We start from the raw sequence: 26,893 nt of genomic DNA on the forward strand, positions 1-26,893 counted from the left end.
AGGAAAGATGCAGTCATATGGGAAAGCCAGATGCAATAAGATATTTGGGTCTGGATAAGATCTAAGATATTTTTTTATAATAAGATATTTAATTTTCACAAGGCAAAGTCCTTGCAGGGTATAAATCAGCTCAAATGCACTGGAACTACTCAGTTTTGCACTCACAAAGTGTCTGCCCAAGAATGTTCTCAAAATCCAATTAAATAACTAGAACTGTTTCATGTGGAAATGCCCCTCAATTACAAAGACAAGTCTAAGCTATCATGATGTGATTTTTACAGTCTCCTTGCAGGGTGCCCTAGTTTTGCATTCATGGAATTTTTTGTTTTTGTTTTGTTTCTGTAATAATGTGGATGTTGGCCATCTGTCTGATCCTGGAAAGGTTGTAAGGTTGTCCCTGCTCCCCAGGTTCTCTTCCCACTCCCTCATTGATCATAATGTTTGATTTAGGTGCCACTAGATTTCCTCCTTTGTTCTCCAGCCCTAACCTCCCCCCTGCAAACACACACACACACACACACACATTGTGCAATGGTGTAAAAGCTCTCCTGGCTGCAGCTGGGAGTAGTAACTGCTCAGCTGGTTCCAGCGCTGCCCTAAAGCTGCCGTAAAGGTCAGAGACAAGGGAATTCTAAAAGGCAAAACAAGCCATGTTGTTGTGCCCCCCTTTAATCCTGGCTGTGTGTTTTGATCAGCACCACAAGGCACCTCATGTGCAGGGCTCCAGCTCTCCCAGCCCCGTGGTTGTGGCCGTCCAGGGCAGCGTGTCGGGCGCGTTTCCAGCCCCGCTCCGGGCTCGGGCGCTGCCACAGCTGATTGACTTGCACTGCTTGTCAGACACAAAGCACATTTTGAAAGGAAATGCCATATTGAACTCCCCGTGAGCTGATGGGTATTGTGCACGGTCATCTGATGGCACAGATGTGCCCCTAATAATCCTTCCAGGAGGATATTTCCTCCTGGGATGCTCTGGCCATCTGATCTGCTCTGAGGTATGCTGACCTATCTTGACCCAGTTTATGATCAATTCTCTCTGCTGTTTTCTAAAAGGAGCCCAGGAATATCTCTTTATCATTTAGATTGCCTGGAAGTTATGGTATTACGTGTCTGTTCTTTCCACAGAAGATACTCTGTGGTTGCTCTCAAGCATTAACTCTTACAAAGGGGAGGAAAGCCACTCAGTGTGAGCAAGAGTAAATTTCTCAGTAGAGCTTTGATAGCTAATCACTGTTTGGCAAACAGCACAGGGAGGAAGAGGAGATGTGGAAGCAGAGGTGACTTGTGTTCCACCAAACATTCCTGAGTTCCTTAATCTGTGTGAGTCCAGTGACCCTTGTGCTGCTGTGCCTTTATCTTTGTGTCCTTTTTCTCAGGTTTGTGTGTGCTGTGCATGTGTCTGTGAAAGATGAATGGTTTCCATGCATTCCTCCTGATGTGTATCCCTGTGTTTTGCAACACCTACTTTTCAAGTGGGAATGGTGTTAATGCTGGATTTCTCTGGAGGTGAATCAGATGCCTCATGTACAATGGGAGGGTTAATTTGTAATCTGGTTCTGCTGGGAAGTGAGCAGAGATAAACTTGGGAGTTCAGAGGTGTGTGATGATCCCTTTCAGCCAAACTAACAAACTTACTGAGTGCTTTCCATTCTGATATTTGAAGGTTATCTGGGTTTTCATAAACACTAAACTCAACTTTTTAATAAGGCAACACTAGACTGTCTAAATTGACAGCCAAAATCCTGAATTCTTGTGTGAATCAAGCTGGATGCAAAGTCTCCCATATTTGTGACATACACCAGTGATTTCCTGATGGAATATCAGAGTTTGACTTCAAGCAGGATCCAAGGGAAGCCTGTCTCTACCATCTTCGCTGTCCCTATGCCTGTGTGTGTTAAAATCATCTCTAATAACATGGACACATACTGATTTTCCAAGCTTCATCCAAAAATGTCCAGTTGTTTCTCGGAACAAGGCAGGAGAAATAAAAAGTTTTGCAGGTATTACAATATCCTTCCCCTTGTCTGGAATCTTCCTGTGATCCCAGACTTTGTAGGGAGGACTGAAGTTTGACCCTTGCGAAGGATGTGCATTTTTCTGTCCATCTAAAAGGCTGCCTAAAGCTGGTTATTAGATCATAAACAGTTTATTCACCAAGCACCAGTCTCCACTGGTCCTGCAGCTTTATTGTGAAATGCTTAAGGAGATCTAGATAAGGAGCAAACCTTCCCACTAACCCTTGTTTACACTGAGACTGTAGATGAAGGAGAAAAAGGAAAAGCCATTCCCAGCCCTGGGCTGGCCCTGTTATAACACTGCAAGGACTCAGCTCCTCCTCTGCCCTGTGCTGTGTGTTCCCTGACACCTCAAAACCCTCACAATCTGTAATTTCTCACTAAGCCCAGCCTACCAGATGTATTTGCAGTAAGCTCTTCTATACTGTTAGCGGGTGTATTCCCACAATAGGCTCACTGGAGTGTCACTAATATGATTGTCCATGCCAGTGGCTGCTCTTTTGCAGCCCACATGATTTTGTTATCAACAGGGAAGGATTTATGTAATGTTCATAACTAACCAGCCACTATAAATTCATGTCTTGCTGCTGTAGTTGCTCTCACCTCCCTGTTTTCAGACTTCAAGGTATCTCATTGAGCAAATGAGTGACTGGGAATTTGAGAAACAGTACACAATGTACGCCTAATTTGATGCTAAATTACACTGATATAAAGATTTTGATTTTAAAGAGCCTGGGGCTAAATTCTCAATGTTAATTAGGCATGGCTGTATTAGACTCTGTATTTCTACACGATGAAGTTCTTGTCTTTCACAGCAGAACAAAAAGAACTCTGTCCTCTCTCAGGTCTGAATCCTCTGGCATAGCTTGTAAAGGATAAAGCCTGGTGTGAATTCAGCTAGATTGATAGCAGCAGCAAACATCCCCTTTTTGCTCTTTAAGTAGTACATTGCCACCTGAGCAAGCCTTAGGTGATTTTCTTGAACCGCTCCTTGTCTCAGGGGGTGACCTCAGGAGGCCTCTTAGCTGTGTTGGAAATGGTATAGACAGAGATGTTGCCTTAAGTACTCTGGACTTTGAATTATTTAACTGTTGTGGAAGGAAGTGGGGCTGGGGGAAGCACAGCAAAGGAAAGGAGAGATTATTTCTCCCCTTTGTAAAACTGTATTGGGTTCAACGTCACACCATGAAATATCCAGTGCAGAACTCAAGAACTGCTCCAGTGGATCTTCACTGACTTATCCAATTGCATGGAACATGGGGATACTTAACCCAAATCTGTCGGTTTTAATTATTTTCCTCTGGACAGATAAAAGCTTTCTATAGGTTCCTGTAGAATATTTGCTCTTTCAAGCGTTCTTCTGCGCTTTGATACTGAACGATTAAAGCATGCTAAAGAAAAAAACAGCCCCAACCTTTAGCTCCCTGTTCTTGGGCCCCCTGACTGCAGCTTTGATTGTTGACCTAAATTCCCCTTTCATAACTGAGTCCTGTCACCTCTGGTTGGAGTCTCCCAGCAAAACAGGCACGGCCAACTTTCAGAAGTGCAGGGCACTGTTTTCTGTTCTGCCTTGCGCGGCTCTGACGGCTCCGCAGCACCTGATGTGTTCAAAGTCAAACTCAGCTCCCTCTTCCCCTTCCCCCACCTCACCCTCCTGGAAATGAAACCATAACAAGGTTTTTGTTTTTTTTTTTACTTTTACTTTTGCCTTCCCCTCTCTCACTCTCCCCCCACTTCCCACTGCTCGGCAAAGAGAGAAAACTTTTCCTGCCTGGAGAATGAAATTCTTCGTTCATTCTATGGCTGGGTTGGTTGCTGCAAAGATTGCTGTTATCCAGACATAAGAAATGGCACTGAAGTGAGAGAAGGAGGCCCTGGAGGATGTTATTTATAGCATGACAGTGGGTTACAGCAGCTTGGATGGGCTACTCCAGCCTCTCTTGTGTCAAACTCTGCCCACAGAGGGCTGCTCTGGCTCCAGCAGCCTCCAGCTGTGAGTTCCTGTTCCTCTGCTCCCATCCCAGTTACAGCAATGCCTCCTGTCCTCACCCAGGGCTGTCTCCCACAAGTTCAGCAGCTGGTGTTCCGTGCTGTGCTCATGCTGCCAAGCCCTGCCCAGTGCACAGAGCCCATGTAAAGATGTGGCTTTATTTAAATCTCCAGAAAATTCCTGAAAACAAAGTGGGTCATAAATGTTGGGGTTGGTTAGGAGGTGCTGGAAGAGGTGAGATGGACAGTGATGGTAGAGCTATTGTGGGTCAGTAGCCAAAGAACTGAGATATTGCTTGTAAAAGGAAAGAAGGAGACTGTCTTTCTCATTTTCCATGTTTGGCTTTTGGCTTTGAGCTGCTGGAGTTGAATTATCCGGCTTTCTCCACTCTTTTGATGCCTAGGAATTTACTTTTCCTATAAGGGACAAACATCATAGGACTGGAAGAAGCCTTGTGGGCCATTGAAGTCTGTCTCTGGCCAAGCATAAAGGAATGTGGCATCTTCCTCTGTTTGTGCACTTCTCCAAAGTCCTCCAAGAAGTGACTCACTCCTTTGTGGGGAAGGGAGGCTTCCAGAGCCTCTTGCTGGAAAGCTGAACTACCACCTCTTCTTTTTTTTTTCTTTTCTTTTTAATTAAATACAAAATTCCATTTCAATCCCTTGGGCTTCAGGAACAACAGCTTTAGAAGGAAAAAAATCATTCAGACTAAGGAGTAGGAAGGGCTGTCAGTGTTCTCCTCAGCTGGAGCTCCATCCCTTTCTAGCAACTCAGGGCAAGCAGAAGTGAAGAAAACTCTTTGCTGCCGTAAGAAACTTGTACATATTTTTTTAATCTAATTTCTGTGGGGAAAACAAACATCAGTTTTATTTCACACCATTTCTTGGCTCAGAAACTCCAGGCACATTCGCCAAATTGTGGTTTTTCAGTCATTGGCTGTGTCTCATTTACCATGAGGCCTCTTTGGTTGGTAAAGAGATATTAAGTAGCTAAAAATGTCCTTTACTGCATTATTGTAAAGATTTCTCAGTGTAAATGAGAATTTAAACTCTGTACATTTCTCATGTAAATGTTGGTTGTGGTCACAGCTGACTTAAAATTTGGAGTGTCAACCATTATGTGGGGTGATTTTGCTCAAAACCAGCCTTGTTTGGGGTAAAAGAGGCCTCTTCTTGTTTAAAATGTTCTTAATTATGTCTGAGAAATAACTCACGGCTATGGAACCTTTTACTAAATTGAAATAAATTGTGAAAACATCAAATTATTCAGTTTTCAGAAGTTCTGGCAATTATTTCACATGTCCCTCTTCCAATGGCTTTGCCCTTATTAGTTGTCATAGAAGAAGTAATAAATTCTTTTATTATGACATCCAGTGTCCCAGCTGAAATTAGTTTAATTGTGCTGGGGACAAAACGGAAAAGTGACACTCCCTTAGCCAGAGGATCCTCTGTCCAAAGCCAAAAGTAAAGGGAAGGATTGGGAAAATAGGTGAAGCATTCAAGCAAAAGAGGGTCATGAGGAACTGGTACAACTTGCAAGGGAGTTGGGTTTCTTATCCCAGCACAAGGGAGTGTGGGTTTCTTGTCCCTTTTTCTAATTTTTTTCATTTCTCTTAAGAATAAAACAAACTCTAGCTGCTGAAAGGCTTGTGCTCAATCCATCTTTTCATCAAGAGTTGGAGTCTGCAATAGTAAAAGTTTGAGAAAATAATACTGTACGTGGCATAAGGATTCAGCAATGACCTTTGCCCTAAAGTAGAAAATGCAAGGAACTGGAATAGTAGAGTGTTTTAGTTCATCAGCTTTCATACTGGTGTGTTCAGTGGTGTCCCTATTGTCACTGGATTTTTTTCTTTTCCTGTCCTTCTTTGGCTCCCTGTAAATCTTGAATTGATGGCAGCTGTTTGAGCCCAACTCAAGACACATTGCATCACATCAGGGTTTAAAGGCTCAAAGGCAAGGGAGGATTGCTACTATTCTGTAGTATTCCTCCAGCAGCTCCTCATGCTCAGCTGAGGTCAATCACCAGCATCAGGCAGCACTTCAGAGAGAGGAAGATATTCTTTAAATGCTGCCTGGGAAACTGGATTTCCATCCTGCAATAATTTCAGTTCTTTGGGGGAATATTTCTAGCCCTGGTCAGTGTAAAGAGCAAAAACTCTTGACCCTTAAAAACTGTATGGTGGGCTTTCCTGGAACTGGAGACCTGTTCCAGGACTTTCAGCTGGTCCATCCAACCGTGGGGATCTTGGATGCCTGAAGAAACAGGTGGAGCAGCTTATGTGTGTGTGCAGCTGCTCTGTGATCCATAGACCTGGAGGATTTGGTCACTGGAGGTGGCAAACGAGGCTGGAGATGGTGGGGATTGTGGCAGGGTTGAGTTTTCCTTCTGTGCCTCAGTCAAAACAGCCCAGGGAGTCCCTGGGGTTCCCCTGGCCATGCTGAAGACATGCAGATTCTCAGAGGGATTTGTTGGGACAAGCCCATTTCTGCATCACTTTTTCTTCTCTCACCATGCTGGCATTTCCTGGCAGGCAAAAACTCTCTTATAAAATGCCTGATCAGCTCTAATGGTCTTATTACAATAAGCTGAGATTTTTATGACTTATTTGGGAGAGGGACTTGTCTTGCCAGCTGTCTTCTTATTCATTGCAGTATTATCCACCCACTATCACTGGACAATACCTTCATTTGAGATGCATAAAAATACAGACTTTTATGGGCTCTCATCCATCTGAAAATGAATGCTATGTAAAAGCATTTATTTCCTAAAGAAAAACTTAAAAATGCTTCAAAAACAGATTCCAGAAGGTTATTGGTAGCTTTGGCTCTTGTATCACAAGAGCCTCGGGTAAATACCCATCCCAGAAAATGTCTTTTTTTTTTTTAGCACATTTGTTTTTTCCTTGCCTGATTCTCCTCCTCTCCTTTCTCATGATCAGAAGTAGCAGTATAAACCAGAAGCTGGTCTTGAAAAGGTTTTGAACTGAGTGCACCCTACAGATGAATAAACACATTACCTTCCGAACTCTGGGATCTCTCTTCCAAAGGAAACAGGAAAAGGGGGAGCTCAGAATCCCTAGCAAAATACCAGTGTGCAGAAAAAAGGGCCGTTTAAATGTTTTTAACTTTCCCATCAGAAGAGTTTTTTTTACAGGGGGAGGAGGTGGAGAGGGGCAGGGTGTGAGGAGAAGGGGGAAGGTGGGTGCTGGGAGAGGGGAGGAAAAATACAGTGAATGCTCCTGTAACCTTTGCTCTGTTGATACTAGACAAGACTGCACTGTTAATGAGTGATTGTTAACAGATGGCTCTTGAGCAACTTAGTCAGAAGCAGAAGATGTTATTTGGTTGTAGTGAGGGGAGGGTGAGGGTGCAGGGGTGAGGTAAGGGGATATTTAGTCTTTTCACGAGGACTGAACTGTCAGAGATTTATGATTTTCCTTTAGGCTTTTGGAAGTGGAGGCTCTGGGGAAGGATTGTTTTCTATGTGCTGATAGTAGAAAGGCCATTTGGTGCTGAAAGCTCCAATGATTTTGTTTTTGGTGAGGGGTGTCCCTGCAGCCCTTGGCCTTTGAGGACTGAAGGATGGAAATGTCTGTCTTTAACTGGCTGAGCCTTGTGTCCCAAACTGGGGAGGAGTGGGCTCTGTCCGCTGCTTGGAGCTGTCTGAGGGCTGGGTGAGAGAGCTCTTAGTATGGATCTACTCTTTGGGAGAGAAATCTTTCCATGGTGCATTGAGGTGTTAGGAAGTGTTCCTGTGAGGGGGCAGGAACCTTTCTGAATGTCCATCTTTCTGGGGATGTCCATCTGTGTGAATTTCTTGCCCTTCCCCAGTGTGGTGTATACCAGTGTATGCCATGTGCCCACTGGCTTTTGTTGGGTATGACTTTAAAGGCAACCTGAACACATCCCATTCAGTCTCTGCAGGATTTGCATGGTTGAACTTAACAAGGTGACTGCAGCTCCTCAGTGCTTCTCAAAGTGTACAGAATTTAGATTTTGTATTTATTTTCCTTCTGGACCTTATTAGGCACAGGGTTCAGGGGTATGAGGGATGAGTGACATCAGCAGGGATTGGTTCTCAAGACTGTTTTTGTTTTCAACCACTGATGAATGGCTTGAGGGAAGGGAAGAACCAAATGCACAGTCCAGTGTTTTGCTGATAGGAATTTGCAGGAAAGTTTTGGACTTTGGTCAGGAAAAGGGAATCCCATTTGTACATGCCACTGGCAAATCTTTACCTTTAATAGGAAGTCTTGACATGACCTCCCACAATGGTGCACTAGATGATTTAAAGTCTTCCTTGTGCACTAACTATCTAACAGATGTAGGTGAGTGTGTGTATATACATTTAGAGAGATATATTTACACAATTTAAAGACTAACGCCTTCATTCTGTCATCCTTATTTATTCCTATTTCTCTTTTGGGGGCACATAGGACTGTATGACAAATGTTCTTACACCTCCCGTGACCGAGGCTGGGTCCTGGGGATTAACACCGTCAGTGACCAGGGGAACAGAGACCCCCGCTATTTCTTCTCGCTGAAGACGGACCGTGCTCGCAAAGTCACCACCATTGCAGCACACCGCAGCTACCTCCCCAACCAGTGGGTGCACCTGGCTGCCACCTACGACGGGCGCCTGATGAGACTCTACGTCAACGGCGCCCAGGTGGCCACGAGCGGAGAGCAAGTGGGCAGCATCTTCAGCCTGCTGACCTTGAAGTGCAAGGTGCTCATGCTGGGAGGAAACGCCCTGAACCAGAACTATCGGGGTTACGTGGAGCACTTCAGCCTCTGGAGGACAGCCCGGTCTCAAAAGGAGATCTTGTTGGACATGGAGCAGGCGGTTCACAGGCAAGACACGCCCCTACCTCAGCTCGTTCTTCAAGACAGTTTACTGAATGTGAAAAGCTCCTGGTCTCCCATGAAGGACGGCAGCAGCCCTCAGACCAAGTTCAGCTACCACCACGGCTATTTGCTGGACACCAGCCTGGAGCCTCCTCTCTGCGGGCAAACGGTGTGCGACAACACGGACGTCATCGCCAGCTACAACAAACTGCCCAGGTTCCGCCGCAACAAAACCGTGCGCTACCGCGTGGTGAACCTGTACGACGACCAGCACCAGAACCCCACCGTCAGCCAGCAGCAGATCGAGTTCCAGCACCAGCACCTGAACGAGGCCTTCAGCCGCTACAACATCACCTGGGAGCTGGAGGTGCTGGAGGTGAAGAACTCCTCCCTTCGCCACCGGCTCATCCTGGCCAACTGCGACATCAGCAAGATTGGGGACGAGAACTGTGACCCCGAGTGCAACCACACCCTGACGGGCTATGACGGCGGCGACTGCCGGCACGTGCGCCACGCGCTCTTCAACAAGAAGAAGCAGAACGGGGTGTGTGACATGGATTGTAATTACGAGAGGTACAACTTCGATGGGGGGGAGTGCTGCAACCCAGAGATAACAGAAGTCACCAAGACCTGCTTTGACCCATATTCTCCTTACAGGTAGGCAATTTCTTTTTATGGTAGTATTGATGAATATCTGTCTGGGTATTGATCATCCTGCTGGCTGTTGAAGGCTTTCATTGTTGCTATTATGGGGTTTGGAGTTTAATGAATTTATTTTTTTTTTTTCTCAGTATTTGGCTCACATTGCAGTTCTCCAAATGCAATCTCAGTAATGGTCTCAGCAGTGTCTTGCCCCTGAATTGGTATTCTCCAGCCAGGCTAAGGAAAATCTGTGCTAAAGACTGAAGCAGCCAATTTTGAGAGACCCATTAGTTGTTGGCTATGAGCAGCATATTGTAACAGTGCACAGTTTATTTTAACTCCAGGCTCTGAGGAGTGGGGATTAGATGTCACAGAAAGCTCATGTGTATTTGGAGAGGGAAAAGGCCCTCAGGCATGAAACAGAACATGAATACTCTTAGGTAGACTTTAATTCTGTAGCACTTCTGTGAAGGTAGGTAGGTAACTCCATACTTTTAGTGCTGTGTACTGCTCTCTGTGGGCACTGCTGTGGAGGCACAGCTGAGTCTGGGGGCTCTGAGGAGGGAGGTGGGTACCAGGTTCCTGTTGCACACTCTGTGTGGGTAATGAAACTCTTCTCTGCCCCTTTCCAAATATAAATAAGAACAGGGGTAATGCCACTTCATTGCAGGGCAGCTTTCTGTGGGTGGATGTGTGCTCATAAAATCCTCAGCTCCTCAGCTCAGGCTTCCTTGGGCTGCAGTTTGAGGAGTGGCATGGTCAAAAAACTTGCATCAGGTGTGTACCACATACCTACAATTACTCCAAATTCAGACAAGTTAGTATGTTTAAGTAATAAGGTGTTTCTTGTGAATGAGTTAGAAGTATAAGCACAGAAAAGATGAAGATTAAAGATGAAATTTTGTTATCTGGATTCTGTGTTACAGATTCTTTAGGGCAAATCATGGAGCCATAGAGGATAAACTTCTAAATGGTCAAAATACCCAACACTAAAGCTCAGGTAAAGAAGGAAAGTACGAGCTCTTCAGGAGTCCCTTCCATTGCAGCTATTCAGGCTATATTTATAGCTTGCTTAATGGAGAGAAATTTTTAAACAACATTATCAGCTCTACTGGAGCTTTAAATACACATAATTAAGTTGGAAAGAAAAGCCAATTTTTTTTTTTTTTTTTACTCCAGCGAGGTTGTTTTTTAAAAACTCCTTCTAGCTCAGTTTGACTTCAGTCACTTACCAGTGAACAAAGCTCAAATGAGGAACTTCTTTAAATATTAATTCTTGAAAACATTGAAAGGAAAAATACCAATTTTTAATACTGTTCAAATGGAGAGGAAATCAGCAAATATCATCAAAGGCATAATGCAAATTGGATTGCTTTAACACTGTAGTTCTCAGAATTCAAGGTGTTAGCTGTAGCAACTAATACAATTTTTAGGAAAAAATACATTATTTTTAATCTGATAGTGCCCTTTAATCTCTTGTTCTGTGACCAGCATATTACAATTTGGAGACAACCACCTGGCTGAGCTTGTCTGGAGGACTTAGATCTCATGGTCTTGATCTCACAGATCGTCTATAAGTTCATTTTGACTTGAGAAAAACCTCCTCTTGGCCTCAAAGAGTAGGGGAGGCCTGAAGATCCTCTTCCACAACCTAGAGCCTCAGAAAATCCAGAGATGCTCCAAAGATTTTTTTTTTTTTTTTTTTTGTGACAGACAGATTTGTCTATCTTTGCACAGACATCGTATTGCAGCATTGATCATTGGCAATGAAACCACAGACGGCAGTAGGAGAAATTCCATGTCTCTGGAGCCTTTATTTGGTGGCTGATGTGCTTTGGCAGAGCCCAAATTCACTGCTGTGGCAAGAGTTTGTACTCAGTAAGGCAAAATAGAGCAGTTAGGCCTGTGGATTTATCACTGAAGTTTGTAAGCCTGACTCACACTGCTTTGGGAATTTAGGTTAACAAATACAGGTTTAGGGCAGTGATTTTGGCAGCAAAGCCTTTACTGAGTACAAGGGTGAAGATTCAAACCCTGTGTTTGGCTTTGGTATTGCTGTCAGCATCATCCCCTGAGAGAGAGATTTCCATGTCAATTAGTGACAAAGTAGAAATTTGGTTGGCACCATCTGGGTCCATTTTGCATCCCCAACCCCTCTTGTCATCGCTTTCATTGGCCAAGAGTCCTCAGTCCCCTCTGGTGCTGACCTTGCACCACAGCAGTGAAGATGTTGCAGCCATGGAGAGCTCACATCTCACTTCAGGTATTTCCTCCACCAAAGTTCAGTCCAATAATAGAAGAAGAAAGGACAAAGATCCTTCAATCTGGTGAGGAAACAGAGGGAAGAAAGACGAAATGGCAACAATAAAAATTTTCCTGAACTTTATTTATTAAGACTTTTCAGAGTCTTCCTTGGTACTGGGCTTTGTTCCTTCACACCCTCAGTGTCAGCAGTTGCAGCCAGCTGTTCGCCAAGCAGAGCTTATTCATGAAATACTTCTGTCCTCTGGAACCAACCAAAAAGTGCTAATGCTTGATTAATGCTGTAATAAACAGGAACCCTCCTCAGTGCCTCTTTATCCCCAATCCCCAAAAGATGATTTATCTGTTCCCAGCCACTTTCTTCCTTCTTTTTATGAGTCCCAGTCCATGAAGCTCCATCCTGGGACAGAGTTGCTCTGAGCCTTCATACAAAAACCACTGTGGGTGCTTTGTGACTAAGTGATACCACTGGAACAATTCCAAGACACCTCTGATCTGTGTTACAACTTTCTTGTGATCCTTTTGGGCACCTGGGACAAAGGGCTCAGGTACTTTGATGGTGTCACTCAGTCACTGTGGTGGTGATACTGTGGTGACTTCAGAGCTGATCCCAGCAGCACAGCTGGTTGGTTTCTTTTCTGTTTCCTGCCTGTCTTTGTGGCACCTCTCCAAAAATATTTAACTCCAAAATAGTTAAATAGTTAAATATTCAGTGCCATAGTGAGGTGGCAGAGATTTAAGTTTGTCAGAGGGACAGCAGTAAGAATGGGAATTCTGCTCTCAGAGCTGCTCAGCAGAAAAGCTGTAAACATTGTGGTACCAACTAGATCATCTCTCCTCTTTTTTAATAGCCTGCAGGGAAAAAACAAAGGACTGGTTATCATTAGCCACACAGCAGGCTTTATCCAAGAATATCTGCCTCACTTCTTTTCATTAATTTCATGAGAGTGGGACAAAATGTATTTTGTCCCAACAGAAGGTTTACAAATATTGTTCTGCTTTTCTGCAATTCCGGGAAATTAGAACATGCTAAGATCATACAGTTTGGCCCAATACAAAAGGGAAGGAGCAAGAATAAACACCCTTGCCAGAAACACTCATTCTTTGTGTTATTTGGTATATTGCTGGTTACAAAACAGGGAAGACTTTGAGTCTATGACACCTACCATGGCTGCTTTTCAAAGAACTTGAAAGAAGCAGCAAGGGATCATAGGAAACCATGCTCGGTAAATGCCATTTGATGTGGTGAGTTCTTGCACCATCCTATGGGTAACTGAGACGTTCCTTTTATGTAATATTGGGCTTGCACATCAGGCTTCACCACAGGATTCCACGGACAGATAAGGAAGCATTCCCCTTGGTGCCTTCTTAGGAAAACGTTGATGAAATTCCTGAAGCAGTAAAAGTACTGGAGTCTCTTCAAGCTCCCTCAATCCATATGGCCTACCAAATACTTGCTGGAAGTCACCCCAGAATAACTGTCCTGGGAACAGGCTTTCTCAACATCTACATGTGTGCCCCAAAGGCTCAGAGCCTTTCAATTCTGCCTAAAAGAGGGGCGGGATGAGCTGTACAAGCTCTGGTCCTTTTGCAGCAAACTCAGGTTGGCACCAAACCAAGGAATCACAGAACCACAGAATGATTTGGGTTTGAAGGAACCTTAAAGATCATCCAGTTCCAGCCCTCCCTGAGAGCTGGAGCCTCTGTGTCCTTTTCTAGCACTTGTATTGGACAGTTCAGCTCTGTTCACATCGTGTCACACCACGTCCCAGGCATACATAAATTAGATTTGAAATACATGCCTGACCCATTTGTAGGAATTTCCACAGTGGTTTTGAGCAGCAGTGGGTGTGACAGAGCTGTGTGTGGGCACACTGGGCTAGGGCATCAGGAGGAGGAGGTGGTGGCTAATCCACCACCAGGGCAGCCTCAGACAGGTGACTGAGCTGCACTTCAGGGCTCTTCCATGGAGTACCAGCTCAACCTCTTTTCCTTCTCTTCTGCTGGAAATCTTTTCATGAGATGTACTTGAAAATTATGGTCAGCTTACTCTGGAGGAGGGAGGCACGCTTAATGCCCTTTTCCAGGAGCTGAAGTTGTAAGAAACACTTCTTGATTCCCAATAAAGCACTAATATCCACTTAATCCTAAACACTAAAAAGAACAGAAGAAATTCTTCAAAGCCTCTTCAGTTCTGGGAGCTTGAGAACTTAATCCCCTGCCTCGAAGAGACCATTGTGCAGCTCTTGACATCAAGGATGCCTGCATTCACATAGTTATCAGACAGACATATAGCAAATACCTGAGTTTTTGTCTAGGGATTCAGTGTTAAATGTCCAGTTCTTTAATTAGCAGCTCCAGGGCTGTTTAGGAGGCGAAGAGTAATGCTGTCAAGGACGGAGCTGCTGTATCTTGGTAGTTGTCACCCAAAAGCCAAGTCCCAACAGGAAATCCTCTGTTCTCTCTGTTTATTCTGTCCTCTGTTCCAGATGTCAGGGATGTTAATCAGCTGGGAGGAGTTGCATCTGTTCCCATGCTAGCAACTGACATTTATAAGTCTAGTATTGAATTTTGATACAGACAGGACTGCAGTGCTAAAGAAACTATTTCTATACGATTCCACACCCTAGAAACAGTAGGAGTTTGCTCAATTTAGCTTGACCCACAGTCAACTTTTCCAACAGCTTTTTTTCAAGAAACATTTTTTCGCCAAGACTCATAGAACTCATGGTTTCTTTCATGGATGTTATCCATTAAGGAAAAAAGATCACTGTCTGGTCAAACTGCAGGATGCTTGGGATGAAGGGGGCCTATAAAACCCATGGAGTAAACTACCAGAGATCATTAAGAATCCTTGTGGGAGACAACAGATTAAAGTATTATTATACCCCCAGTGCTGATGCAGACCCGTTTGTCTCTGAAACCTCACATGGAAGATTTGCAAGTGCAAAGTCTGCAGATTTGACAGGGGTTGAATTTGCCCCTTGCTGCTGGGCAGCACCACATCCCCTAGGATCAGCTGCCCCATGGATGCTTTCCAGCAACACCTTACACGCCTCTGGTTGAGCAAATGAGGTGGAGCTCATCCACAATGTGCAATGTGGCCATGGGTATGAGCTGGTTTATTCTCTTTGCTGATCAATCCAAATTGTAGCATCTCTCACACAGACCCACAGTTTGATCATGTCCAACAGGCCTCTTTCATTGCTGAGGGGCCTTGTATTAATCCCCCTGGTTTTCTCCCATAGCCATTGGTGTACAACCTTTCTTCAGCTCTGGTTGTGGGGTGACCTTTGGGTTTTTAATTAACATAGCTGAACCTCCTGTGTAAATTCAGGACGGTGCACCCTTCACACTGAAAAAGATGCACAGTATGGTTTTGTGGCAAGCTTAACCAGGTGCAATGCTTACATTTGCAATCTCCATTCTATCCCTCAGACATTTTTTCTGACAGGACTTTAAGCCCAATTGTTGCAAGCAATAGCTGTCCCTTGGTGAAATACAGAGCAGCCACCTCCACTGTGTTCCATTTACAGCACCATAAAACAGGGCACATTTGATTTTGCCTCTCATGGATTGCTAGACCTGGTCTAAGAGTATTTCAGCTAGGTTTTTCTTTGCAGAGGCTGGTGAAACTGAGTGGATGTCTTGGTTTATCTTCTCTTAATTGAAGTGAATTAATTGTCCCTCAAACACTCCAGGATCAGGACAGTGTGGAGCTGTCCCATCACTTTTGTACCTGCCCACCACAAAAGCATGCTTGTGCAGAGTGACTAGAGGGGCAAATTTCACACTATATGTGATGTCTTCTTCATTAGATGTAGGTCAAGACACCCACTGGAATCATCATATACTCCTAAAACTTTGTTTGTGGGTGATTTGAGAAGGATGGAGGGGCTTGAGAGAGATGCTGACCATAATTTCTGTGGAGCTCTGAGAGGATGCAGTGACACAGAGCCTCAAACAGACCTGTCAGGGCTACAGAGATATACAGGAACCCCTTCAATATTTTCAAGGTGTTTGAAAAGTGTGATGCTGATACCCACTGTCATGTTTCCTCCCTTAGAGGCAGATTCATTAAATAGGATGGACACATCCCCACCCCATAACACTGCAGAATGTTTAGGCCAGGAATACAAGCCACTGCTGCCAGAAGCAATTCTGAGATTGCTCCATTGCAGCTGGAGCAGAGCTCCAGCACCCACATACGGTGGAGGAAGATTAGGAGCATGTGCTCTGCTGGGGTCAATGAAATCCTGTCCTTCTGTTTCGTTCGGAGCAGATTTGCAATTTTGAAGTTTCTCAGGGTAACTCAAGTGAGACTACCTAGTTTGCATGTAATTTCAGCACTCCAAATTACCATAAATTTGCAAGAAGTTGTTTTTGGGTTCATTAATAATGGATGGGTGGCTACACCATCAGAGTGCTTGCTCTCAGCTTCCAAAAGGATCAGGGTGAGCAGCACTGAGGAAACTTCTTGGAGTACTTAAATGCTTGGGGTATGAAACTCTAATAAACCTCCAAAAAGCCAGGAAATTTGGAGTGAAGGCTGAAACTCCATACCTAGTGCACCCTACTGGGTCTTTGTATTTCAGAACATGTTACGTTTGTTCACTGAAATATCTCCAATATGGAACTCTTTAGGGTGGAGTTTCACCTTTAACTCTAAATTTCCTGGCATGTGTGAGTTTGAAGTACATGCTTAACTTCTCCCCAGTGCTGTTTTTCATTTTTAATTTCCTTTCTCTTTTAAAGGAGGGACCCTGCTAAAAGGACCCCTACTAAAAAGGGACCCCACTGAAACTGAAATTAGAGGGTTTGGCCTAATTTGATCTTTCAGAAATTCTTCAGAAGAACCAGCTTCAGCATTTTTTTTCTACCATTGTTTTAAAGACTCTTGTGGCCAATCCACCCCAGTGAAAAAGATCAATAAAATCCACACCTTGCAGACCAATTATTTTAGAAGGTACCCAGATGTTTGAGTAGTATATAAGAAACCTTGGAAATATAGAACATATCCTGTAAATTGCAGTTAAAGATCTGGCCATGGCCATTGACAGGGGTGAGCTGCTTGTTGTGAAATGCACTATTTCCATTAATTCAGTCATTGCAGAAGCAGCCCATGTTTGCTGTTGACACTTGTTGGTTACATCAGTGATGGTAAAAGAGTGGAAACAGCAGTGGTTTGGAATGAGAGCAGTGGGCAATTACCTGCAATGCTTTTAAAAATAATTTTGGCCCTAGATGTTGAAAAGATGTGTCATCACTGATTTGTGTGAGGGCAGCTTCAGAAGGCTTGAGTTACAAGGCTTTGGAGAATAAAATTCCTTCTGCTGCCTCAAAATGCATCTTTGGAGCTAAATTGCCAGTAGATAATACAGAATAAATTTGCTTCTCATTCTATAACCTTGTTGTGTCAATAAATTGTGGGCTTCACTGAGAAGCTGTGGCAGTCAACTTTCCCAGCTCAAGATTCTCTTGGTTTTTCAAATCACTCCCATCAGTTTTGCAAGGAGAATTTATCTTAGTGAGATGTCTACAGAGAAACTGGCAAAATACTGAATTTATGTGGCATTGGGCTTGTGAGTTCCTTCAGCCTCAGGCCGGGTGTGCTGGGAGTGTGGAGAGCCCAAGCCTGGTTTCCCTTCCCTTCCCTTCCCTTCCCTTCCCTTCCCTTCCCTTCCCTTCCCTTCCCTTCCCTTCCCTTCCCTTCCCTTCCCTTCCCTTCCCTTCCCTTCCCTTCCCTTCCCTTCCCTTCCCTTCCCTTCCCTTCCCTTCCCTTCCCTTCCCTTCCCTTCCCTTCCCTTCCCTTCCCTTCCCTTCCCTTCCCTTCCCTTCCCTTCCCTTCATCACTGTCATATTGTGCATTTTTCATGGATAACCCTGAAATTCAGAACTTCTTGAGGATTTTCAACAACTTTAGTTCATGCAAATGAAAATTCAAGTTGAAATCTGGGGACAAGTCCTGCCACAGGCTCCTTTATCACCCACCAGCAGCTCCATGCTGGGACTGGTACCCTGCAGCACCAGAAGGGAGGAGCAATTCCCTGTATCTTTTGCTAAGCTGAGTATTTTTCATTCCAGCACATAAAAGCACTTTGTCACTTCAGCAGGAGACGATATTCCTCTCCTTTCACCCTCTCCAGTATGGCCCCATCAACATCCTTGTGTTGTATTTCCAGCCTCGACTTTGTAATACAGATCACAGCTGGTTGGTTTGAATTTCCCCTGAGTTACCCAGGATGCTGCTGAAAGCACAGGAAGAGCAGAAATGCTTTAATCAGTTAAATCAATCAAAAAAAAAAAAAAAAAAAGTAGAGTAGACCTTAAAATTTACCCTGCAACCTTTGCTACTCGCTGCGATGACGTCTTTGTCCTATTTCTTTAAGTGCAGGATTTTATTGGGACTTGGCAGAAGGGCGAAGTGAGGAAGACACGGGAGGGGGTTTGCTGAGTTAAAAAAGGAAAAAAGAAAATGTCAGTGAGAAAATGGAAATACCCTGATGCTCTCCAGCCTAGTGCTGGAGCCAGTCTCTCTCTCCCTGTTGCAGGGAAGGGGCTCCTTTTCCATTAGCTTTCCATGGCCATATTTAATGGGTTTGCTCTGACACGCAGCCAAGAAAGGGCTTTGCTGTGTGATGCTGGGTCCTGTGTGTGTTCAGGCATCCACAGCTGCTCCCTACCAAGGGCTGCCTTTTGACTACTGAGGTATTTTTTTATAGCCACAGAGGGCAACTATTAATAGATGAGATTTACCAAAACACAGAGCTACGCAGTGTGGTGTGGAGGGGAAGAGGGAAACCTGTGGGATTTATGTCAGGAAAATTCCATGTTGAAATTATGCTGGAAGACACAGTAAAAATGAACATGCCAAGAAGGGGATTTAATCTGTAACTTTGGGCCATGCCAGCATTTCTCCTCCATTAAGGATCTGCCCCATCACATGAAACATGTTGCTGAATTATTTCTTCAGCATTAAAAAGCACAAAGTGTACTGAGGATGAAGATAAGACACATAGACATGAAATATCAGCTTTTCTGTGATGTGATTAAATACCAAAAGGAAGCGGAGGCATTCCTGACCCTGGAGACATTTCATTTTGATCAGGCATGGGATTAGGGGTAAAATGTGAAGAATTCCACATGTGTGGATGGAGGGAGCTGATCAGGACTTTGCCTCTCTGTTTATTGATTCATTTCTAATTTCCATGATACAATGTAATGAGACTGGTGGCCCTGTCAGACTCACAAATTATATTTGTGTATCAAAGACGACAAGTTTGGGAGCATGGAGCAGAGAGGAGTGAGACAATTAAAGCTGCTTTTGAAGTCAGAACTTAGACATTGATTAAATATCATAAAATCCAGATGATTTCAATTAATAGACCCATCACTGTAATCATCCACACATTTTTTGTGCACCTTCCAAAGGCACAATGGGGAGTTACATCCCAGGCCAAGAAAAGATCCACTGACTATTGGGAGAGTCTGAGTATCAAAATCCCCTTTACACTTTGAAAAGCTTTGCTTTAAATTGCTTTGTGTTCCCTTAATTACTTAATTTGATTTTTTTAATTGAAAAAGAGACAGGGAGAGATTAACTGGTGACTAATTTCAAGTAAATAAAGAGTGCTACACTCATTTAGGGAATGTGGGTAGACACCAGAAAAGCCAGAGCTTAGTTTGATTCACGTGAGTGTGAGAGAGAATGGAAATATTTCCAAACTATCTGAACTGCTTAGGTTTGCACAACTGGCTGAGAACAATTACAAAACAACATTTTTCTGTGATCTCCTGTTTCCCATGAGCTTGATGATGCTCTATTCCTGTCCTCAATCCCTGAAAATGGATCTGGAGGCAAACACAGGCATGCCTGAGGAATAGTCATAATTGCATAAACTTATATTATTCAAAACACCTGAATAAGTTTGGGCTTGGCATTTCTGGTTAAGGGGTTTTATTTTGCCTTCATGCTGATTCCTCCCAAATTGTGAGGTGTCACTCTTACTGCACTGAGAGCTGAGGATGAACATTGGCTATTTGTAGTTGTTTCTCAGTTCCTTAGGGAACTGTTCCTGCCATCTGTTCACTGCAGGTATAGACATGATTGAGAGAATTAAATCTTAAAAGTCTTTATAATTGCTGGGAAAAGGTAGATCCTTCCACTAGGATTTAGAGCACCAAGTTTAGAGCCCAAAAACAGGAATCCAAATTCATTCACAGTTCACATCAGGCTCCCCCATCACGCTGTGTTCCTTAACAACCATTCCACATTTCCTATTTTTAAATACATAATGTTGTTCCAAATGGATGTTGTGCTTTCTGCCTGGACTAAGCTGCATATCCCAAGCTCTTTGAAGTCCACAGAAAGATTGAACTCCCAAAGACCTTGGTTTTTGGCTTGGATCTCCCCATCCAGAGAACATGAGAGGCTGAGAGCCTCCCTGAGACGAAGGGTGATAGCTCAGAGCAAAGCTCCTACAGAACAGAACTGCACTGGAGTGAGCAGGAGAAATGTTCTGGGTAAAGGATTGATGGCAACAGTTCACAGCATTATAAAAATCACTTCCCTTTTGCCTCCAGCATTTTTTACCACGACTGTGTCAGTGCCAAAACCCAGAACACACTCACTAATTCCTCCAGAATTGATCGGTCATGATAAACTTCCAAACACAGAGTAAAATACTTCCTTCAGACACATCAGAGTGTTTCTCCCAGTTTGCCTGGAGAAATCTGTGCCGTTTGATTTCCCTCCCTGCGACCAATTTGATTCAGAAAAGGGCTGCAAGTTCCTGGCTCCCTCCTCATGCACTCAGAATTCTTCTGACAGATTTACTTTTGGGGATAGATTTATTCTTGTCTTTGTGCTATAAAATGTCCTATTTATAAAGGGTGATTAGACACTGGAATGGGCTGCCCAGGGAGGTGGTGGAGTCACTGTGCCTGGTGGTGTTTAAGGAAAGACTGAAAGGGGAATTTAGGGCCATGGTGTTGTTGACAAGGTGGTGTTCGGTCATAGGTTGGACTTAAAGACCTCAGAGGTCTTTTCCAACTTAATTGACTCTGTGATTATGTCTTAATTCAGGCTCAAACCTTCAACTATTCTCATCTTGATCAGACACAAATTTCTTTTTATATCCTGCTTGGAACAATAACTGAAGAATTTCTAGTTTTTGATTTATAAAACCATCATGAGGAGATAGTCCAGTAGTGCTTACAGGATGCCTTCTCTTCCCCCATAACTGAATAAGGCAGGATGTCAGGTTTTGCAGAGTGCTTGGGCTGGCACAGAGTTTGGAAGTGAGGGAATTTGTAACAGTCCCCTCTGCCTATGACAGGGAGGTGCAGGACATCTCATGTTAACATCTCATGTTAACAAAGGCTTCGTAAATATGGGTTAGTGTAATTTGGGGTCTGTGTGCAGGGGCAAAAATGACAATCTGCAATTTTTGCTGGACCCTTTGCAGAGTTGGTTTTGTAGCCGTCGAGATCTTAAGTGCTGTAGAAGTGATTAGTGACACATCACCAATAAATTACAGGAGCAAACCAGAGCAAAAGCTGATGTGTGGCTGAATGAGCAAATACAGTGAAAATTTAAGGGGAAATTAAACTGCATGGCCTGTCTACAGCAGTCAGGATCAGGACAAAAGTTGCTCAAGTAGTTTGCCATTAAGGAGAATTAGAGTTTTCCCCCTCTTGTGATATCATTTGGCAGTGGAGAACAGATTTTGCATTCTTACAGCCCTCTGCAAGAGGTCTGGGTTTGATTCACGTGGATCCACAGCCTTGTGGTGCCAAAACAGGCAATTTCTGCACTCGTGTCTGAAGGCCAAATATATGGGTATGATTTCCTATAGTTTACAGTTACATGCTGGATCAGAGCTGTGTGTTTCATAAGCTGCCAGTCCAATTTAGCAGGGTCTGGGGAAATGTGTCCCCCAGGGAACGCTTACAATCAGCCCTGTGTTTTGGGCTGATAGTGCCTGTTTTCTGGTACACACGTTAGCAGATCCATATGTGAGGAAATCCAAACGTCCTTCCATCCAACTCCTGACCTGAGCACTGGCTCAGGCTGCTGCCCACTGCTGATTTTCTGCTGGCTACATCCTCCAGTTCAGGAACTGTCCACTCTGGGAAGCACAAATGAACACCAGGGATCTGTGCAGGAGCTGTGGGTCCTGCACAAGTTTAAAAAACAGGAATTCTGAAAGTTCTTGAGTGTTTGGAAAATGCTCATTTACATCTTTCCTCCTGCTCAGCAGAGAGAAATGAGGAACAGGAATTCAATGTCAAGGAGTTCATTATGTTTGTGGTGTCTGTTACAGACGCTGTTGGTATGTTTTGCTTCCCAGCAGTCTCCTTGACAAAGGTATGATCTACTACATCTCTCTCCTGCTCTTTTATTCATTTCTTTCTGTTTTCCTAGAGAGCAAGAGTAGAAATTAAAAGGAAAAAAAAAAAAAAAAGTTGGCTTTAGGAAGTACACTGTCCGCAATATTTTCTTTTTGCAACTCTGAACTACTTTCACTGCAGGTGTGTTGTTGTTTCTGCCAGATCACCTGGCAATTGACTGTGGATTCTGGGAACTTCAAAGCTAAATGTTCTCATGTAAAATTTCTGTTTCAACAACTGACATTTTCTATTTCCTTGTAATCTCGTCATGGCTGGGAAAAAACAAGAGTAACCAGCTTTTGTAAATCTCATAATATTTAGTAGTCCTTTGCATCTCACTATTCAATTTTTCTTTTTTCCTTAGAAAGTGTGTTCAAGGCTTCCCAGCTGAAGATAAAGATTTATTGTTATGATCCATCAATATCCCCTGAAAAAAAACTCCCTAGAAACCAAATAGAGAGAAATATAATTCCTTTGTTGTGACAGAGATAAAAAATCTCCTGAACCTTGAAAATGTGAGACTTCTCTTGCAGGACACTTGGTTTCCTTGAACTGAAGTTTTCATCACCAGACTGTGTTCTTTGTGATCTCACTTGGGTGTCTCCTACACTTTTCTGCATAAGATGAAATAAGAGGAAATTTCAGCCAGCCTCATTTGAATCAGATTTTCATTTTGTTCTCACGAAAGAGGAAGATTTGGCTTAGACCATTGATGGTCTTCCCACTGCAGCAGGACCCGCTTCATGCACAATCCTGCCAGGAGGTTAAGAAAGGAGTTTTGGAAGTCCATGAGTTGTAAAAATGAAAACAGAAAAGAAGCGGCATCTCCAAAGCAAAAGGAATGTTTTGCAAGCTGCATATTTGGAGTGGTTATTTTGGCCCATCAACTCCAGAAGGATCTGCAATAAACATGCTAGGTCCTTTGTGATTTTATGTGATTTTATTTTATTTTTTATGTTGATGTCGGCCTGATTCCAAGTCGCTCTTCATTCCAATCTCAATGTATATCTCCCTTTGTGGCACGGGGTTTATGTGCAGGGAGGATTAGTGTCAAAAACTGGTATGAAGGGAGCGAAGAATTTGGTCTTGTTCTTTTTTCACCCTGCATTTTTTGCTGTGTGGTAATTAAGGAAGATGCTGAAGGAGCAGCCCCTTAAAGTGCCAGCAGCACTGGCAGGGACAGTGCCACTGTCCCCTTCTTCAGGAGCAATAATTGCACTGTGAGCACCCCATGGCCACAGTGCTCCCAACCCAGACCTTTGTGCTGCTTTCTAAAAATCTCAAATATTCAAATATGTGAAAAAAAATCCCAAATATCCCAAATATTCCCACATATGTCACCCACGGAGCCTACCCAGGATCCTGACCCATCCCACCCACAAAAGGCTGCTGCTGCAAGGGCAGAGGGCACAGGGAGCCCCGGACAGGGCTGTGTCTATGGAGTAATTCCATGATTCCCTGCACTCTACAGAGGGGACACAAAGCATTCCCAGTGTTCCAGAAGTGCCAAACCAAAGTCACTCCAGCTGTGGCTCCCATATCAGCAAGGCAGATGTTTGGGCAGGCTGCAAAAGTGATCTCAAACCTGATGCAGGATGGAGATGAGGAAGACAGGCTGGAGTTGAGTATTATAAATTTCTAGAAAATCTTAATATAGAAGTTGCTCTGAGTTAGTCTCATAGTTAAAGAAAATTCTGTCTTAAAGTCACAAGTTTCTTCTAGATCTCTAATTTACAGAGGCTCTGCCTAACTCTTGTCCCTGTTCAATGGAGTTATGACAGGCTGCATTCCTGATTTCTGATGTTTTCATAAAAAAATCAGGTTGATTGAAACCAAAATGTCCCTTACTTGAGCTGTTTTGCAGAGTTGTTGTGCCCATATCTGGTTGATGTTCTTGAAAGCTTTGTGTTGAGAGGTGGTAGATGCCAAATAACAGATGCCAAGAACAGTGGCTGCTCCCTCATTGAAAGCAGAGCCTTCATTCCACAGGAATGAAGTTACTGTGCTGTTTTGTCCTCAGGAATGGTGAAATTGAGGGATTTGGGAGGACCAGCTCATTGTAGGGAGCACTGATGTTCCATCTGTGGAGCACCAGACCTTCAGGACTTTTTTGGAGATTGTAAAGTACAAGCCAAAGATTGTAAAATATGAGTGAAGGCTCGTAAAGTATGATTAGTGGCCACCAGCAGAAAACTTCAAGTATCTGCAACACAGGACACCACTTATTTAAAAGAAAGATGATCCATATTATCAGAGAATGCAGGCTCAAGGGATAGAGGAGATAATCCTTGCTGTCAGTTTTCCCATTCAGAAGACAAGGAAAAATATTCTGTTTGCCTATTTCATGACTTCTTCACTCATGGTGAAATGTCTTGAGGGGAGGCCCAGCAGAAGGGGTTTTGTCCTGCTTCAGCATCACTTCAGGGGGTGGATGGGGCTTGGAGCAGTGCAGGGCTGGTGTCAGGGCTTTGACCAGAATGGAATTTCTCTCTTCATGTTTAGGAAGCTTTCTGAGGCCCAGAGGGGAGAAGCAGTGTGCAAGTGCCAAGCAGCACAAGTGAGAGTTAAACTAGCCTGAAATCTATACACCTTCCTCTATGGGTTTAAATTCTCCTGTGTACGTGAATGAGGTTGGCTGCAGCCAAAAGAGGTTTTCATGAAGTGGCAAAGGAAATCTGTTTTAACAGAACAGGTTCCTGAAAATATCCTTATGCTACTTCCCTCTTTATGGTTTGACTTTTCTCCTTGTTACAATGGTTCAGGCTGGAGAGTCTGGAAAAACATCAGGGTAACCAGGGCAGAGGGAATATCAGATGGAGATGAGGGATAGATAAGAGGCAAATTACAGTACATTTCTCATGGGTCATTTGGCTCTAGTCTTGAAAAGAAGAGAAAAAAATCCCAAAGTTGTAAAAGCAAGAAAAAGAGACAATCAAAACAAATAAACCTGCCAGTTTTGCTGATTTCAAAGGCCTGTGAAATGTGCATATATGCTTCATAATGCTCTGCTGTTTTAAATGAAATGTTCCGTCCTTTAATCCTACTCACTGTCTCAGAAGTTAATTGTACAGTAAGATCACAATTCTCTCTGCCAAGGCTTTCCCTTTGTTTTCTATGTTTTTTCTCCCTGCAAGTTGGCCAGCCAGAGTATCTTTTCCTAGTTCTGTGCAGTTGGTTATTCTCTGTAGTATATTCTGGAGTTGTGTTTAGCTTGATAATTTGTTATGGTCATGCAAGGGAATGGGGCTTTTCAATTCTTGCTGCTTGAGGGAACTCAAAAGTTGCTCCACTCTTGGATGTAGACTCCCAAAATCTGAAGGCTCAGTGATCAGATATTTATGGTCTGTAGCACTGCAACTCTTTCTAAACTTATGTAAAGGTTATCTAAAGGTGGGGTGTAAGAACTGGGCAGTAAAGCCTGGAAGGATGAAGGATAAAGAGAGAGAAGGAACATATAATGTTATATACATGAAGAGCCATCCCAAGTTTTTGCCCAGAGCTCAGACAGAACATGTTAGACATTTGAAAATTTTTGCATCATCTTTTTCCCTGAGCCTCTGCTCTTTCTTATCCTGGCCAGAACCAGCAGCAGAAGTGCCGGGGGGGGGGGGGGGGGAAAGAAAAAAAAAAATCTGTTTTCACTGTATTTCTGAATCTGAGCCCAGGTTTGTGAAGGATTTGGCAAGGATTTACAAACCTTTGAGAGAATCCGTGTGGAGATCTAAGGAAACCCGCCTCCCTCCTCTAAAAAAGCAAGTCGCCTTGGCCAGAAATTGGGCAAAAATTGGTCGTTTCAACTGATGTTTCCTTTGAGATTTTGGATTTGAACCTGAAGCTGCAGTTTGAGAATCAAATTTTGCTCTAACTCTAGATTTACGCTGGAGCAAATACATCACAGTCAGTGCTGATATTTGTGTGCAGCCCAGAGGCTGGCTCAGTGCAGGCTCACATGAACAAACCAAGAGAGGACCCAGCACAAAGTCTGGAGTAGTCCAGGCACCAAATTTATTCCAGTCTGTTGCTGTGGTTCAGCATGTTAAGTAGATCCTGCATGAGCAACCTCCAGGAGTTAAGTGATTGCATGAAATAAAGCTGTACCATTTATTGAAAGTCTTTTCTGATGTCAGAGAGGGCTGGGCAGGGATGCACCCTTAGTGTTCTAGGATGATAATCCTGATTTTAGAACTTAACAGCAAATGATTTCCTTTATCTATCAGGTGTTTTCCTTTTCCTCTCAGTCCAATGGATTTGTTGTCACAGTAGAAATTTGTGTATTTCTAGGACTGTCCTGCTGGAAAGCCTGGGTTTCAAAGTAAATGCAATGAAATGGATAAACTGACAATTGTAAAAATCTACTTTCAAGCAAGGAGGTGCTCTCAGACTCTGTTGCAGGATAAAGAAAAACCAGACCAAAAGGATTTCCATATTTTCTACAGTAAACTTCTTTTTTTCCTGCTGTAATTTTTTTTTACATATTAGTTTAATTGGGTGAGTAAAGCCTGAGTCACTATCCTAGTGGTAGAATTAATTCACTTTGGAAAAGAGAAACCTGGGATCAATGAATGCCCAGAGTTTTATAGCCACTTTGGCTTTAATTTTGCATTATTTTTTGCTTAGGGGTCAGTGTTAACTGTAAAACCTGTCAGTGATGTAAAAACCCCCGGTCCAGGTTTAGCAGGCTCACCTGAATGCATGAACAGTGTCACAGGGTGACACAGAACTCAGCAGGGCTACAAACCTCCCCA

The 26,893-nt window shown here is 43.5% G+C and overlaps 1 protein-coding gene across 1 annotated transcript in view; it reads left to right on the plus strand.

Annotated features, from left to right (window-relative positions):
• Positions 1-26,893, plus strand: part of PAPPA (pappalysin 1) — a 180,560-nt gene that overhangs the window by 18,429 nt on the left and 135,238 nt on the right. The window contains exon 2 of the mRNA XM_005493856.4: positions 8,441-9,509. Within this exon, the coding sequence (XP_005493913.2) occupies positions 8,441-9,509 (1,069 nt within the window). The remainder of the gene's footprint in view (positions 1-8,440; positions 9,510-26,893) is intronic.

Source organism: Zonotrichia albicollis, chromosome 21, assembly GCF_047830755.1.
Source record: "Zonotrichia albicollis isolate bZonAlb1 chromosome 21, bZonAlb1.hap1, whole genome shotgun sequence".
NCBI lineage: Eukaryota > Metazoa > Chordata > Aves > Passeriformes > Passerellidae > Zonotrichia > Zonotrichia albicollis.